The sequence below is a fragment of the Poecilia mexicana genome, unplaced genomic scaffold, assembly GCF_051168715.1.
Source record: "Poecilia mexicana isolate PSO_F unplaced genomic scaffold, ASM5116871v1 scaffold_4, whole genome shotgun sequence".
Classification (NCBI taxonomy): Eukaryota; Metazoa; Chordata; class Actinopteri; order Cyprinodontiformes; family Poeciliidae; genus Poecilia; species Poecilia mexicana.
The window spans coordinates 3,414,031-3,431,097 of NW_028263373.1; the positions used below are offsets into that span (position 1 = coordinate 3,414,031).

General features: G+C 50.8%; 1 protein-coding gene across 1 annotated transcript in view; it reads left to right on the forward strand.

Moving 5' to 3' along the window:
* The first annotated feature begins 1,916 nt into the window (after nucleotides 1–1,916).
* The window catches only part of frem1b (Fras1 related extracellular matrix 1b), a 49,362-nt gene continuing 34,211 nt past the window's right edge, over nucleotides 1,917–17,067 (forward strand). The window contains exons 1-12 of the mRNA XM_088004808.1: nucleotides 1,917–2,088; nucleotides 2,856–3,167; nucleotides 3,232–3,326; nucleotides 3,477–3,724; nucleotides 3,820–4,019; nucleotides 4,218–4,541; nucleotides 4,632–4,740; nucleotides 4,811–4,942; nucleotides 13,194–13,538; nucleotides 13,919–14,061; nucleotides 15,086–15,282; nucleotides 15,369–15,459. Coding sequence (XP_087860934.1) covers nucleotides 2,943–3,167; nucleotides 3,232–3,326; nucleotides 3,477–3,724; nucleotides 3,820–4,019; nucleotides 4,218–4,541; nucleotides 4,632–4,740; nucleotides 4,811–4,942; nucleotides 13,194–13,538; nucleotides 13,919–14,061; nucleotides 15,086–15,282; nucleotides 15,369–15,459 — 2,109 coding nt within the window. The 5' untranslated portion in view covers nucleotides 1,917–2,088; nucleotides 2,856–2,942. The remainder of the gene's footprint in view (nucleotides 2,089–2,855; nucleotides 3,168–3,231; nucleotides 3,327–3,476; nucleotides 3,725–3,819; nucleotides 4,020–4,217; nucleotides 4,542–4,631; nucleotides 4,741–4,810; nucleotides 4,943–13,193; nucleotides 13,539–13,918; nucleotides 14,062–15,085; nucleotides 15,283–15,368; nucleotides 15,460–17,067) is intronic.

The window sequence follows — 17,067 nt, forward strand, 5'->3', positions numbered from 1 at the left end:
GAGGCTGGCAGCGACCCGCTGCATGGTTCCGCTGCCAACACGGAACCCCTGCGGTCCGACTGGAGGCTGCTCACCTGGAAACGGGCCCTCTGGGGGGGGAACGGGCCCACCAGCTGGGGCGGATGGTTCTGTTGGGATCCTGCAGATTCGGCAGCCAGAACTTCCCAAACTGAGCATCAACAAAGTAGCAGAACATCCCGCCACCGCTTCCAGGACTTCATTCTGGGTCAGTGAGGAAGAAAATTAATTTCAAGCAGCAGAGGAGTCACAACGTCAGGCTGACAGGGGCCCCGGGGCCCCGGAGCGGTGGGCAGGGGGCCAAACGCCGTGGCGAGCTCTGAAGTCACCACGGCAAAAGGGTAGCAGTCAGAACGGATCAGGCAGCGGCGCCGTTCCTGGCAGCCAAGATCCGATCAGCGTAAATCCGTCTGACAGACAACCGGGCTCCAGGTTCCGTCCAGGAGCGTGGAGAGAACGGGGGCCGGGGCTCTGGGGGCCCGAACGGTACCAAACATGGACCGTGCTGCGATTTATTTAATACAAAATAAAGATTGGTGAAATACTAAAGTTTTCAAACCCGCTTCAGTGAGAGCCCAGGATGTTTCAGTTCCCTCTGACTGGTCTGCAGCCTCAGAGTTCCAGACTGAACTGGTCAAACTGGGAGGTGATGAACCAGCTGACCTCTGGACCAGAGCCAGTTGGGGTTCTGCAGGAGACCAGGCCCTGTTACCTGGTTCAGTCCGCTGTTCGGAGGCGGTTCTGGTTCTGTTCATCTGCTCTGAAGCAGCTTTTTCTGACTGAACAAGAACACATCATTAAATGGAGTCAGAACACGATCCAGATTTATTTACCGCTTCCTGCTCCTGGTTCTTCCATTAACCGGGTCAGAAACCGGGCCGCAGCGTGCTGGGAGAGCAATCTGTCTCCTGATGAGAACAACAGACCAGAGAAGACGGACGAAGAGGAAGTCCAAACGTCTCCATGTTTGTTTTCACATTCCAGGACTGGAGAAGAACCGGACCTTGAACAAGGAGAGGTCCAGTTCTTGGTCCTTTCAGAACCCTGGCAGTAGAAATGGCGCCTCCAGCTGGTGGCATGGAGAACCTGGAGATTAGGCACCCAGCTCAGCTGGTGCCGTCTATTCACTGGAGTCCACTCATTTTCTCAACACTGTTTGATTACTGATTCTGGGATGGGGTATTTCCTGGAACTGAACTCTGGTTTCAGACATTTTTATTTCTTGTTCTGTTTTTTTTCCCTCTGGAGTCTGGATATTTCCTAGAGTCTATATTTTTATTTCCTATATTTCCTGCAGTAGTTTTCTGGTGGTCCAGTGTATTTCCTGCAGTAGTTTTCTGGTGGTCCAGTGTATTTCCTGCAGTAGTTTTCTGGTGGTCCAGTGTATTTCCTGCAGTAGTTTTCTGGTGGTCCAGTGTATTTCCTGCAGTAGTTTTCTGGTCCAGTGTATTTCCTGAAGTAGTTTTCTGGTCCAGTGTATTTCCTGCAGTAGTTTTCTGGTGGTCCAGTGTATTTCCTGCAGTAGTTTTCTAGTGGTCCAGTGTATTTCCTGCAGTAGTTTTCTGGTGGTCCAGTGTATTTCCTGCAGTAGTTTTCTGGTGGTCCAGTGTATTTCCTGCAGTAGTTTTCTGGTGGTCCAGTGTATTTCCTGCAGTAGTTTTCTGGTGGTCCAGTGTATTTCCTGCAGTAGTTTTCTGGTGGTCCAGTGTATTTCCTGCAGTAGTTTTCTGGTCCAGTGTATTTCCTGAAGTAGTTTTCTGGTCCAGTGTATTTCCTGCAGTAGTTTTCTGGTTCAGCTGCCAGATGAGGGCGTCTCTGTCTCAGTGCAGGTCAGGACTCGTCCCTCTGAGGGACCCGAGTCATTAGTTCGCCTCCCAGGCGAACGGAGAGATGAGGCTGTGAAACCCTGAACTTCCTGCCCCCCCTTCCTCCCTCTCTCGGCCACGGCTCTCCTTTCTCTGCCTCAGTGTGCTGAAACCAGATGTGTGGAGATCGCAGCGAGCCGTGGAGCTGCTGAAGATCTGTGCTTCATTCTGAAGAGACGGAGGTGAACAATAGCAGCAGCTTCAGGTTTGTTCAGCTTTTTTCTCAAACTTGATCTTCTCCAGGTTCTTTGAATCTGAAACCGTCAGACCGAGTCTGTCAGCTTCGCTAGTTGATCTGGGAATCACCAAGGAATGTATCACTGCAGGATTCAGCTCCAAACTGACCTCAGAACAGCTAGATTACCTAAACATGCTGTCAGGAGGTAAAAGGTTAACTCTCTGAGCACAGATGACTGAATGCAGCATTACTGTGAAGAGAAGAAGAGCGTCTGATTAAACGGCAGAACATCCGTGATTAAAGCAGACGTAGACCTGCACAGGGATCAACATCTGATCCTGGTTCAGTCCCTCAGCCCGAGGAGCCAAGAGGTTTAGAAGATCTCCTGGTGGACTCCAGCTGAGATCAGTTCTCCAGGCCCTGCAGCCAGGCTGTTGGTCAGAGGTGGTACCATGATGGGGCTGGGATCAGATGTTCCTGGGAATATTTCTGTATAGCTGATCTGAATTAATTTGCCTGCTGGGTCAGACATTCCTATCAGAGCCTCGGGGATCTGGCTGTTATAGAGAACCAACTCAGGATCCATGTGACCTGCAGGTCAAAGGTCAGGCTGGATTTAGCTAAAACCTGCAACTGTGTTGAACATCCTGGTCAGACTTCTGTCCAACAGCTGCAGCTGTGACTCGCTTTCCCTCAGTTGTTCCTCTTGTCCCATTCCTTGACTCGTGTTTCCTCCGAGTCATGGAGTTTGTGAATGAGTCAGAACTGAGATGTTTCCTCATGTTTTCCTCCAGGCTGCAGATAGACTCGCTGACGGTGGCGGCCATGAAGCTCTGAAGTTCCTCAGCTAAACCGGTAAACAAGACGTTCAGGGACCCATCATGGCCTCCGTCGGAGCGGTTCTGGTCCTGTTGCTCCTCCTGGTTTCGGCTAGCAGCCCCCGCTTCATGGTGAAAGTGAATCCTGATGTGCAGGTCCTCCGAGGTCGCTCGGTGTCCATCACTGAGTCGGATCTGGAGATCCAAGTGGATCTGAGCTCCGACTGCAAGGTCGAGGTGGTACTGAACGAGCCAGTGACCCAAAGGGTGGGGAAGTTGACTCCACAGGTGAGAGTGACTGTAGCAGGTCAGGTGACTGAGCCTGTGGTTTTACTGGGTTTTTGCTCCACAGATGTTTGACTGCAGTTTCCTGAAGGATGAGGTCAGATACATTCACAATGGCAGTCCTTTGCTGGAGGAGGACTCAGTGCTGCTCCGAGTATATCAGTAGGGACACACATGGAGACGGGCCACACCCAACAGAACCAGAATTTTCCAATGTTTCTGAAACTAGAACCTGCTCTGGTCTTATTGGACCACCTTGTTTTTTCTCTGTTTGTGGTACCAGAACTCAGACTGTAAGTTTTCCTTCCTCAGGTTCACAGCTTCATACATGCAGGTGGAGACAGTGGTGCTCAGGGTCAAGGTGGTGGATGGAGGGTCCAGTGTGGCGGAGTTGGGCAGCAGTCCTCTGGTGGTTCCTCGGTTCTTTGGATTGTCCAACGCCCTCAACAGCACCGTGCTGAACATCAGGACCCAAGAGGACCTGGTCTGCACCGTCAGGCTGATGACCGCAGAAACCAAGTTCCCAACAATCGGCCGGCTGGTCAACCAGGACAACTCAGGTCTCCGGAGAGGTTCAGAACACCTGATCAGACCTGAGCTATGACCTTCATCTGGTTTTCACCTGAGCCCAACAGAACCATCTCCTCTCCTCTAGGCCGGCAGGTGGAGGAAGTCTGTCCTGGAAACAAACCGTGTCTCCACCACACCACTGAGGTCCAGTTCCTTAAAACCAGCTGCCAGAACTTCCTGAGCTCCGGACTGAGGTACCAACACCTCAGTCCTCCGTCCCCTGACACAGACTACATCCCAATCCGGGTGGAGCTGAGGGAGCAGGCAACTCGGAAGCTGCTGGAGGTACGGCAGGAAGCGGGGGGTTCGGAGGGAAACGTGGTGGTGTGGCGCGTTTATTGGCAGCGCCAACTCAGCTGATGGATCTAAACATTCTTCCATCACTCCTGACACATACAATCCCACCCATGCGTCATGCTGATTTCCACATGCTTCTGGATGTCGTGTTCATTTTAACATGGCATCTTCTTCTGCTTCTCTCAGTCACAGGCGCTGTGGCTGCCGGTTCTGATCCAAGGCGCAGTGCAGAACCAGCCCCCCAAGCCTGGCTTCATGGCCTCTTCCATCCTGGAGGTGGACCAGTTCATCCTCACCCCGCTCAGCACTGCCACGCTGGACGCCACTGACCCCGAGACGCCGCAGGACCGGCTGGTGTTTAACGTCACAGCGCCCCCTGCAGAGGGGTACATCACACACCTGGAGGACCACACCAGGCCGGTCGGGTCCTTCACCTGGTTGGACCTGCATGACATGAAGGTGGCCTACCAGCCCCCCAACAGCAGCCAGAGCCTCCGCCGGAGCCTGCAGGTACCGTCCAGATCCAGACACCACTGGTCAGTCAATAGGGCTCTGGTTCTGACCCAGTAGAACTGGTTCACACCTCTGTGTCCTCTTCAGGTGGAGTTCCAGGCAATAGACGGGTTCTTTACGAGCAGCCCGTCCATCCTGGTCCACCTGTCCATCAGGATGTCAGAAACAAACGCACCTAGAGTCTCCTGGAACATGGGTACGTTGCTTTTTACCGCCAGCATCAATAAACACAGGCTAAGATTTCTGACAGCCATTGAACGCCTCAGGTCTGGACCTGCTGGAGGGTCAGTCCCGACCAATCACCTGGGAGGAGCTGCAGGTCGTGGACAAGGACAACATCAACGCCGTTCACCTGGTGGCTGTGGATGGACCGGCGCACGGGCGCCTCAGCGTCAGAGGTCAGTTAGAGAGTTACCTGGGAAGAGCCCGAGTCCAGTATTATGCTTTTCCTTTTAGGTCTAAGGTTTGAATGTAAAACGTTCTGTCCCTGAATCACAGTCTGATCTCAGTCCAGCGGGTCCATTTACACCTCCAGACATCAGAACCAGAACTCCTTTAACATCTCAGCAGGCACGTTTACATGGACATAACCGGAAAAACACAACAACCGGGAAATTCTGATCGGATTAAGCTCGATCAGAAACTGGTCTAGACCTGGTCAGAAACGGGTCAGAAACTGGTCAGAGTACCGGGCTTGGATCAGGGTCTCTGTCTCAGGAGAGGTCAAAGGTCATGCTGGGTCTTGGTTTGAAAACTGATCCAATGAACTGATGTTTGTTTTAACCAGCCGGGGTCAGATTTAGGACTGAGGTGAGAATTGAGTTTTGGTTCAGAGGATCAGAAACGAATGGAAGCCAATGGAGGCCCCACAGAGATAGCTAGGCAAACATGTGTGTTTCTGCCTGTGTGTGTGTGTGTGTGTTTCTGTCTGTGTGTGTGTGTGTTTCTGCCTGTGTGTTTCTGCCTGTGTGTGTGTGTTTCTGTCTGTGTGTTTCTGTCTGTGTGTTTCTGTCTGTGTGTGTGTGTGTGTGTGTGTTTCTGTCTGTGTGTGCGTTTGTTTGTAATACCTTGTGGGGACGATTTTCCTGACATATGCTACGTTGTGGGGACCAATCGCTCCTCGTGGGGACCGGAGCCTGGTCCCCACGAGGGGAAACCCTGTTTTTGGGTCAGGGGTCAGAGTTAGGGCTAAAGTATGAATTGAGTTTTGGTTAGGGTTAGGGTTAGGTATGTGATGGTTAGGGTTAGGAAAAGGGTAAAGGTCAGGTTTAGGTTGTAGAAATTAGTAGAAATGAATGGAAGTCAATGGAAAGTCCCCACAAAGATAGCAAAACAAACGTGTGTGTGTGTGTGTGTTTCTGCCTCTGTGTGTGTGTGTGTGCATGAGGTGCATCTGCTCCATGTGCACGGCGCCATGACAGCCATCAGGGCCTCCAATCTGCCTCTCCATCCGAACGGCGGCAGCGGGCTGGCAGGGCGGGGTCAGAGGTCGCTGTGGGCAAAGTGGCCTTGGCTGATTTTACACCTGATTAGGAAACACATGCAGGGAGACGAGACATATGCTGCTGGGGGAGAGGAGGAGGAGAGCTGTCAGCCCAGACACACAGAACCAGTTCCGGTTCTGCTGGAGGCCGGAGATAAAACAAAGTCTGGCCCAGATTGGGATGTAGAACCCGGACGGTTCTGCGGGATCCGGCAGAATCCTCTTCCTCTGCTACCCAGCGCTGGAAGCCAGGGTTCTGGTGGTTCTACTGGAGCTGCAGAAGATGTTGGGTCTCTGAGGAGCAGACCAACCCACAGATCCCTGGTCCAGCCCGGTCGCCAGGCGGTCCAGTCAGCGCCTCCGGTCAAATGGCCGGCTGCCTGCCTCGCGGTCTCTGCGGCCCATCTCTGCCGAATTGGGCCGGCTGCCCAGAACCACCTTTGGGCCCAATTACTGAGCAGTCTGCGTCTGGTGGACCCGCTTCCCCCCGGTACTCTCGCTAACGAGGTCCGGGCTGGGCCAGCGCGTCCCTCAAGCTGTCTGCTGACCTTGGCCTTCTGTCCGCCTGGCAGAGGACGGCAGGAAGTCCCCGTCCTCGGCAGGAAGTCCCCGTCCTCGGCAGGAAGTCCCCGTCCTCGGCAGGAAGTCCCCGTCCTCGGCAGGAAGTCCCCGTCCTCGGCAGGAAGTCCCCGTCCTCGGCAGGAAGTCCCCGTCCTCGGCAGGAAGTCCCCGTCCTCGGCAGGAAGTCCCCGTCCTCGGCAGGAAGTCCCCGTCCTCGGCAGGAAGTCCCCGTCCTCGGGAAGGACGCCACGCGTTGGCCCAGTTCTGCGCTCGGATGCCTTCAGGCGCCAACCTAAAGGCGCGGTCCAGTTGGGCGGCGCCGGGACGGTAATTGAATCAAAGTGTGGAGTTGTGACTGGAAGCGGTCCATGTTGGCCGGTGGCGTCTGACAGATGGAGACGCTTCCTTCATGTAGGACAAACAAGTTTCTCATGTTGAGAGCAGCAGGAGACGGAGAGTCGACCCAATCGGGTTTCACTGCAGCAGCACCTCAGCAGAACTCATCAACTGCTGCAGAAGTGGCTCCAACCAGTGTCTGTAAAAAGCATCCACCCCTCTGGGTGTCTTATTTTATAAACTAATCAGGATCAACAACATGTGGGGTTTTATTTTAAAAGATGACAAGGCCCCAGTTTAATGTCGAAATGAAAACTGATTTCTACCAAATAATGAAAAAAATGTAACATTAAATAAGTGGTTGCATAAATATTCACCCCCTTTAAAGGGACTGACCTAACTCAGCAGAGGTCCAGCCAACTGGTGCTGGTCATCCCACGACTGGACAGACATCAGCCGAGTGTTGTAATTGCCTGGTTCTGGTTCTGGAAGGTCCAATAGATAGATAGATAGATAGATAGCATTTATTGTCACTGAACAGAATTCAACGAAATTTCCATTGCAGCTCCCGTGCAAAAGGTCAAATATATACAGTATAAATAAGCAAACACAAAATAATAATAATAACAATATATACAACTAAATTAACTAAAGGCACTCAACCATGCCAAAGAAGTAGCAGCAGGTCCAATTATGGCAAAGTACAGATAGTGTGACAGTGCAAAGTGCAGAACAATATGGCTGTGTGGGGGGGGAAAGGGGGGGGGAGGAATATGTATGTGTGACTGCGAGATTATGATATGTGTGGGAGGGGGGGACGGCAGGGAGTAATGGCTCTGACGGCTGTGGGGAAGAAACTGTTTCTCAGTCTATTTGTTGTAGTCCGTATATTCCTGTACCGCTTGCCTGATGGCAGCGGCACAAACAGTCTGTGACCCGGGTGGCTGGAATCCATCGCTATGGATCCAGCTCTCTTCTTGACCCGGTCTGTGTAAATGGAGTCCAGGTCTGGGAGGGGGCATCCCACAATGCCTTGTGCTGTTCTCACCACCCGTGTCAGTTGTTTCCTCTCCAGTGCTGTGCAGCTACCATACCACACAGTCATGTTGAGGCAGAGGATGCTCTCGATCATCGCCCTGTAAAAGTTCACGAGCAGCCGTGAGGAAAGTCCAGCCCGTCTCAGTTTCCTGAGGAAGAAGAGCCTTTGTTGTGTTTTCTTCACCAGGTGGGAGGTGTTTGTGTTCCAGGAGAAGTCAGACGTGATGTGGAGGCCCAGGAACTTGATGTTGTCCACACGTTCCACCACTTCTCCATCTATGAGAAGGGGAGTGTGAGCCGACCTCCTGGACCTTCTGTAATCCACAATGACCTCCTTGGTCTTCCCTGTGTTCAGCACCAAGTTGTTGGCTGAACACCACTGAGTGAGCTGCAGAATCTCCTCTCTGTAGTGGGTCTCGTTGTTGTCTGAAATGAGACCCACTACTGTTGTGTCGTCCGCGTACTTCACGACTGTGTTGGTGGGGTGGATGGCCACGCAGTCGTGTGTAAACAGGGTGAAGAGAGCTGGGCTGAGCACACAGCCCTGCGGCGTGCCTGTGTTGAGGACCAGTGGGGACGATGTTGAGCCACTTATTCTCACCACCTGATGCCTGTTGGTGAGGAAGTCTCTGATCCAGTGGCATAGTGAAGCGGGCAGCCCCACCTCAAGTAGCTTCAGCACCAGCTTGTCTGGAATGACGGTGTTAAATGCTGAGCTGAAGTCTACAAATAGCATCCTGACGTAGGTGTTGGGATGCTGCAGATGGGTCAGGGCTGTGTGCAGAGTGATGGAGACAGCATCCTCTGTTGACCGGTTCGCTCTGTAGGCGAACTGAAGGCTGTCCAGGTTTGTGGGGATGAAGTCTCTGATGTACCTCAGAAGAATCCTCTCAAAGCACTTCATGATCACCGGGGTCAGGGCGACGGGCCGGTAATCGTTCAGGCTGGTGATGGACCTCTTCTTCGGTACAGGGATGATGGTGGAAGACTTAAGGCACTCAGGAACCATGGCGAGCTGCAGGGACAGATTGAAAATGTCCAGAAACACTCCTGCCAGCTGGTCGGCGCAGGTTTTCAGCGTCTGGCCTGACACCTTGTCCGGTCCTGGAGCTTTGTGAGTGTTGATCCTCCTCAGGGTGGACGTCACCTGATGCTTCTGTAAGACGAGGGGCTGGTGCTGCTCTTCCAGTTGGGGTAGATGTACGGCTTCTCTGCTGCCCGCCGTGTCAAAGCGGGCAAAGAAACTGTTTAAGGTGTCAGGCAGGGTGGGGTCGCAGCTGGTTAGCTGAGTGCTGTGTTTGTAGTCTGTCATGGTTCTAATGCCTCTCCACATGCTTCGGGGGTTGTTGTTGATGAAATATTCCTCAATCTGCTGTTTATACTGGAGCTTGGCCTGCTTAATACCTCTTTTCAGTTCCGACCGGGCCCTGCTATAAGCCAACCTGTCTCCAGACCTGTAGGCAGCATCCCGGGCTTTCAGCAGGGCCCGTACTGTGCTGTCCAGCCATGGTTTCTGGTTTGGAAACACTTTTATGGTCTTAACAGGGAGGACAGTGTCGGTGCAGAACTGAACGTAGGACAGAACGGACGATGTGTATTCCTCCAAATCTGCACCGTCCCTGAACACACTCCAGTCTGTATGCTCAAAGCAGTTCTGAAGTGCAGAGGAGGCCTCCTCAGTCCAGACCTGAACTATTCTGATGGTCGGCTTAGTTCTGCAGGCCAGAGGCTTGTAGACAGGAATCAGCTCCACTGAGATGTGGTCAGACATGCCCAGATGTGGAGCTGCTACAGCCTTGTAGGCTCCGGGGATATTGCAGTAGACCTGGTCCAAAATGTTATTGTCTCTGGTGGGAAAGTTTATGGATTTGTGGAATTTTGGAAACACAGCCTTCAGTTCCACGTGATTAAAGTCCCCCGCCACAATCACGGCCGCCTCCGGGTTGGAGTTCATCTGCACGCTGATCAGGCAGTACAGCTCCTCTAATGCTAGCTTAGCATTAGCCCTCGGTGGTATGTAGACGGCCACGATCACAATGGACGAGAGTTCTCTCACCAACTTGAAGGGTCTGCATTTCACCGCCAGATATTCCAAGTCAGGAGAGCAGAATGTTCCGACAGAGTGTGTGGCTGTACACCAGGCATTGTGTACATACAATGCCAAACCTCCGCCTCTGCCCTTACCCGAAGCTGCAGTCCGATCCGCCCGGAACAGAGCGCGCCCCGTTATCTCCACCGCTGCGTCCGGGATGTTATCCTCCAGCCAGGTCTCTGTGACAATGGTCACACAGCTGTCCATCCGGCGAGAAGTAATCCGGAGTCGCATCTCGTCGATTTTGTTGACGAGGGACCTTGCATTGGCGAGGAAGAGGCTGGGGAGGGCCGGTTTATGAGGGCTAGCTTGTAGCCTAGCCCGCACGCCGGCTCTCTTACCCCTCTTTTGTTTGCGCTGCCTCCTCCGTCGCCTTAGCAGCATGGGGGGAATGATCAAAGTCCCAGGTGTTCGTAGCAGCTCTGGAGGAATAAAGTCCAGCTTGGTGGGTGTGTGAAGTCCAAACTGTCTTCCTATGTCCCACAGTTCTAATCTGCTGTAAGTTGTAACGGCTTCCAGTAGTGTGTTGAGCGAAAACATCAATAAAAACAGGCTAAAAAAAAAACGAAAACACGGGAGCTCCGAGCCGCAGCGTCTACACGCGCCGCCATATGTGCTCATATCAACAAGGCATGAATGCCTTCACTGGTTCATCAGGATTCCTGGCTGCTGTGACAGCAGGAAGACTCAGAGTGCATCGTTCACTCCTGGTCAGTCCGCTTCGATCCGACTCCAGCCTGTCTGCTTGGAAATCCGGTTCAGTTGGTGAGGTGTGAACGCCAATCGACCTCTGACCTCTGGTCCTCCAAACCTTGGTCTGTGTTTGGTTGAAGTGATCCCTGGTTTAGTTTGAATGCATCTGTGAACGGCAAGTGGACCAGAGACCGCTCCAAAAGCAGGAAGTGGACTACAGCGCAGGGCATTCTGGGTAAAAACATCCAAGGGGCTGAATACTTTTTGCTCCCACCGCAGGAGGGTAGCTGACTCTGGAGGGCAACGAGGGGCCAGGAGGGTCAAACACTCAAAGAGGTGAAAAAACCGGCCAATCAGCTTTGAGCTTTTATAGAGCTCTTACATGAAAAGCAGAAATGAATGAAAACCTTCAGCAGATGCAGTTTCTGGAAGCAATAGCAATAATAATAATACACCATGTTCCAAATTATTATGCAACTGATATTTTCTCAGATTTTCCTTCATGGTCGATGCAAATGATGGTCAGTATAATGTTCAAGTCATGAACTATTAAAGTATAAATCTAATTTTACTGAACAAACCTCCAAAGAGAACAGTATTTCTTTCACAAATAAAAAACTGAAACTGTTCCCAATTATTATGCACAGCAGATTTTCTAACCATTTTATGGATTATAAAGTGCAAACGGTCATTCTCTGAAAGTTCAGCATTAAGTGGTCACAGGTAGTGAAATCAAAGCCATTTCAAAGTAAAACACCCTAACAGACAGTTGCACGTTAACGTAGGACCTTCTTTACATCAGCTGATCGATTCCTGCTTCCACTGAACTTGTGAGTTTGTGGATCGTTTCTGCTTTAATTTCTCTGCAGGATGTCAGAAAACCTTCCAGAGCCGCTGATTGATCTGAACTGCATCTTGGTCTGAACCCTCAGATCTTCTGCTGGAGGAAACTCCAGAGGCTCTCAATAGGTCAGAGGTCAGAGGAGGATGGGGTCCGCACCATGAGTTTTATGCCCATAGCAGCCAATGGCACAGAGGTATTCCTTGCAGCTTTCTTTGTCATGCATGAAGATGATTTTGCTACTGAAGGTCCGGCTCTTCTTTTTGAACCATGAAAGAAAGTGATCAGTCAGAAAGTCCAGGTGCTTTGCTCAGGTCATTTTCACACCTTCAGGGGCCCTAAAGGGGCCGACCAGCTCTCTCCCCATGATTCCGGCCCACAGCATGACTCCACCACCTCCTTGCTGACGTCACAGCCGTGTTGGGACGTGGAGGCCGTCCACCACCATCCACTACTGCGTCCATCTGGACCATCCAGGGTTGCACAGCAGCCATCAGTGAACAAGTCTGTCTGAAAATGAATCTTCATGATCGGCTGGGCCCACTGCCACCGTTTCTGCCTGTGAGCCTGGTTAGAGGAGGCCGAACAGTGAGTTCATGCACCGCAAACCTCTGGAGGACCCGACGCCTTGAGGTTCCACCAGCAGCTTCAAATTACTGTTTGCTGCTTTGTAAGGACATTTTAACAGCTGCTCTGTTAATCCGATGAATTTGTCCAACAGAAACTTCCTCATGCCTTTATCTGCACAAACCCATCTTTGTTCTGAATCAGCCACAAATCTCTTCACAGTACGATGATAGCGCTTCAGTTTTCGTCACATATCTAATGTTTTCATACTTTTCATATGGCACTGCACTACCAGATGATTTTCAGCAGAGATCCTTTCTCTTTCCAATATTACCTGAAACCTGAGGCTGATTAATAATGTGGAACATCCTTCAGCAGATTTCCTTTAACTGAGCTCACCTGACAAGCTAATCAACCAGCTCTCTGAAATTAATTACAGTGATTCAAAGAAACCTGAGAGACAATACCATTTATAAATGTAATAGCACAACAAAAAATGTCATCTTTATGACATTTAAATCCAATTTGCATAGTAACTTGGAGCACGGTGACCACGGTAATGATAGTAGTAATAATACTATTACTCTAAGTAATAGTTATGGTATTTAAAGTAGCATTAGTAGTGGTCGTAATAGTAATAATAATAATAGTTGCCATAAACCAGGATGAACCAGGTGAGCCGGGTCACTGGGAAAAGGAAAAAGATATTGAACTTTGAAACAGAAGTTGGTAGATCTCCTGGATGCTGGTGACTGCTGAAGCCCCGCCCCGCCACCTGAAGCCCCGCCCCGCCACCTGAAGCCCCGCCCCGCCACCTGAAGCCCCGCCCCGCCACCTGAAGCCCCGCACCGCCACCTGAAGCCCCGCCCCGCCACCTGAAGCCCCGCACCGCCACCTGAAGCCCCGCCCGCCACCTGAAGCCCCGCCCCGCCACCTGAAGCCCCGCCCGCCACCTGAAGCCCCGCCCGCCACCTGAACGATCCCATCCTGCTCTGCTCAAACCAAAGCTGACTCTGATCATGTGATTTCTGCTGCCAGGTGTGAAGGCCTTCATGTTCCAGGTGCAGGACCTGAAGGAGGGCGTGGTCGTCTACCATCACTCCGACAGTGACTCCACCCGTGACCACATCATCTTCCGCATCAGCGACGGCCATCACAGCATCCGCCACAAGTTCCCCATAAACATCCTGCCAAAGGACGACTCCCCGCCCTTCCTCATCAACAATGTGGCGGTGGAGGTGCCGGAGGGCGGCGCCGTGCGGCTGCAAGAGTTTCTGCTGCTGGCCACCGACATGGACTCCAGCGACGACCTCATCCTGTACCAGATGGTGAGCGCCCCTCGCGCAGGCCGGCTGCTCAGGAAGAGCTCCACCCTCCAGACAGGTGAGACTGAGGTGAACCTGACTGAGGTAGAGGGACTACCCTCACTCTACCAGGTGGGAGCATCTGTAGACTCAAAGTCTTCCAGCCTCTTAGATCAGGTGTGGGGAAGTCCGGTCCTCGAGATGCACCATGCTGTAGCTTTTAGATGCATCCCTGCTCCGACACACCTGAGTCAAATGGATGAATCCTTCTCCAGCAGTCAGTCAGCTATGCAAAGGCCAGGTAGCAAGACATTCATTTGGTCCAGGTGTGTTAGAGAAGGGATGCATCTAAAAGCTGTGGCGTAGTACGTCCTTAGGCCTGGAATCCACTGGTTTAGAGAAACCGTCCAGCTTCATGTCCTGCAGTTTGTTCAGGCGACTCTGGTTTCTTTCCTGCAGGTGTCCCTGTGGACAGCTTCCTGCAAAGAGACCTGATTCAGGGGCAGATCTACTACCAGCACTCAGGAGACGAGACCTTTGAGGACTCCTTTGACATCTTGCTCTCCGACAGCCACCAGCCACCCAATCTGTCGCAGACATACGTGAGTCTGACTGCCTCTGGGGTTTCCTCTCAGGTTTCCTGTCCTCTCAGGTTTCCTGTCCTCTCAGGTGTCCTGTCAGGTGTCCTGTCCTCTCAGGTTTCCTGTCCTCTCAGGTGTCCTGTCCTCTCAGGTTTCCTGTCAGGTGTCCTGTCCTCTCAGGTTTCCTGTCCTCTCAGGTGTCCTGTCAGGTGTCCTGTCCTCTCAGGTTTCCTGTCCTCTCAGGTGTCCTGTCCTCTCAGGTTTCCTGTCAGGTGTCCTGTCCTCTCAGGTTTCCTGTCCTCTCAGGTGTCCTGTCCTCTCAGGTGTCCTGTCCTCTCAGGTTTCCTCTCAGGTTTCCTGTCCTCTCAGGTGTCCTGTCCTCTCAGGTTTCCTGTCCTCTCAGGTTTCCTCTCAGGTGTCCTGTCCTCTCAGGTTTCCTGTCAGGTGTCCTGTCCTCTCAGGTTTCCTCTCAGGTGTCCTGTCCTCTCAGGTTTCCTGTCCTCTCAGGTGTCCTGTCCTCTCAGGTGTCCTGTCCTCTCAGGTTTCCTGTCCTCTCAGGTGTCCTGTCCTCTCAGGTTTCCTGTCCTCTCAGGTTTCCTCTCAGGTGTCCTGTCCTCTCAGGTTTCCTGTCAGGTGTCCTGTCCTCTCAGGTTTCCTGTCAGGTGTCCTGTCCTCTCAGGTTTCCTGTCCTCTCAGGTTTCCTGTCAGGTTTCCTGTCCTCTCAGGTTTCCTGTCCTCTCAGGTGTCCTGTCCTCTCAGGTTTCCTCTCAGGTTTCCTGTCCTCTCAGGTGTCCTGTCCTCTCAGGTTTCCTGTCCTCTCAGGTTTCCTGTCAGGTGTCCTGTCCTCTCAGGTTTCCTGTCCTCTCAGGTTTCCTCTCAGGTGTCCTGTCCTCTCAGGTTTCCTGTCCTCTCAGGTGTCCTGTCCTCTCAGGTTTCCTCTCAGGTTTCCTGTCCTCTCAGGTGTCCTGTCCTCTCAGGTGTCCTGTCCTCTCAGGTTTCCTGTCCTCTCAGGTTTCCTCTCAGGTGTCCTGTCCTCTGTCTGCAGACGGTGGTGGTCCACGTGTTTCCGGTGAAGGACCTGCTCCCGGTAGAGGCTCCCGGTACCGTCCGGTCTCTGGTCGTCAGGGAGACTGAGGTGGTTCACGTCTCGCAGTCTCAGCTTCACTTCACTGACAGAGAAAATCCAGACTCTGAGCTGACCTACATCATCACGCAGTCCTGCTTCAGCCCACTCCAGCCTGGGTACGGAACCAGAGCCCGGTCAGAGTCCAGTCCATCAGTTCGGACTCATCCGGGCCTGTTCACCATGGCGCCATCTCTCCTTTCAGACTGATGGATGCAGGTCGTCTGTTCTACACAGACAGCAGCAGCTGGGTGAAGAAGGACCCGACCGTGCCGGCTCTGAAGTCCTTCACTCAGGTGGGAGACACAGAACCCGGATCAGAACCACGTTATGTTGCTGGGGGAAGGAGGTTGGATGTTGCAGATGAATAAATGAGGTCAGAGTTTCGCCACAGCGGGTCCAGTACCATCGGTCTTCATCAGAACCGGTTCTGAGGAGGCGCTTAAGTTCTGCTGGTTTTAAGGAGGTTCAGGACTGACCTGGTCGGATCAGCACCAGAACCAGCATTCGGGTCTCTGCTCCTAATCAACTCTCACTTTATTTTGGTAAATTGTAAAGATTAAGGACAGGAACCAAAACAAATAACAAACAAACCCATAATTTACCAAAACAGGAAAACATTTGAAACCATCATCCAGTTTCGGTTGAACTCAAACTGGATCTCCAAACATTAACAAGCCTCTAGATCTATAAGCTCTAGATCTATAAACACTAGATCTATAAGCTCTAGATCTATAAACACTACATCTATAAGCTCTAGATCTATAAGCTCTAGATCTATAAACACTACATCTATAAGCTCTAGATCTATAAACACTACATCTATAAGCTCTATATCTATAAACACTAGATCTATAAGCTCTAGATCTATAAACACTACATCTATAAGCTCTAGATCTATAAACACTACATCTATAAGCCTCTAGATCTATAAGCTCTAGATCTATAAGCCTCTAGATCTATAAGCTCTAGATCTATAAACACTAGATCTATAAGCCTCTAGATCTATAAACACTAGATCAATAAACACTAGATCTATAAGCCTCTAGATCTATCAGCTCTAGATCTATAAGCTCTAGATCTATAAGCTCTAGATCTATAAACACTAGATCTATAAGCCTCTAGATCTATAAGCTCTAGATCTGTAAGCCTCTAGATCTATAAACTATAAGCCTCTAGATCTATAAACGCTAGATCTATAAACACTAGATCTATAAGCTCTAGATCTATAAACACTAGATCTATAAGCTCTAGATCTATAAACGCTAGATCTATAAGCTCTAGATCTATAAGCCTCTAGATCTATAAACGCTAGATCTATAAACACTAGATCTATAAGCTCTAGATCTATAAGCTCTAGATCTATAAACACTACATCTATAAGCTCTAGATCTATAAACACTAGATCTATAAGCTCTAGATCTATAAACACTAGATCTATAAGCTCTAGATCTATAAGCCTCTAGATCTATAAGCTCTAGATCTGTAAACTAGATGTCGATCGGCTCATTCAGTTTATTTATTAAAAAGTTTTTCTGAATTTTGTCCAATATTTCGGTAAACCGCGGTTGCCATGACGACGGCCTGCAGCCTGGTCTCCAGTTTAATGGAAAAACTTTTGCTGGTTTCATTTTGTCAGAAAAGTTCCAGTTAAAATGATCTGTTACAGATAAAGGTGAGAGGTTTAATAATATCATAAATAATCTTTTTCATGATATTAACATTGTTACAATCTCTTCATTTCTTAACTACGTCTCAGGAACATGAATATCATTAATATTAAATGTATAATTGTGTTTCCATCTAACCTTTGGAACTCGTTTACTAAATATTAACAAAATACTGACTGAAGGCTTCAACAATATGCTCTTTGTTTTCCACTGTGGTTTTGTTCTATTTAATGC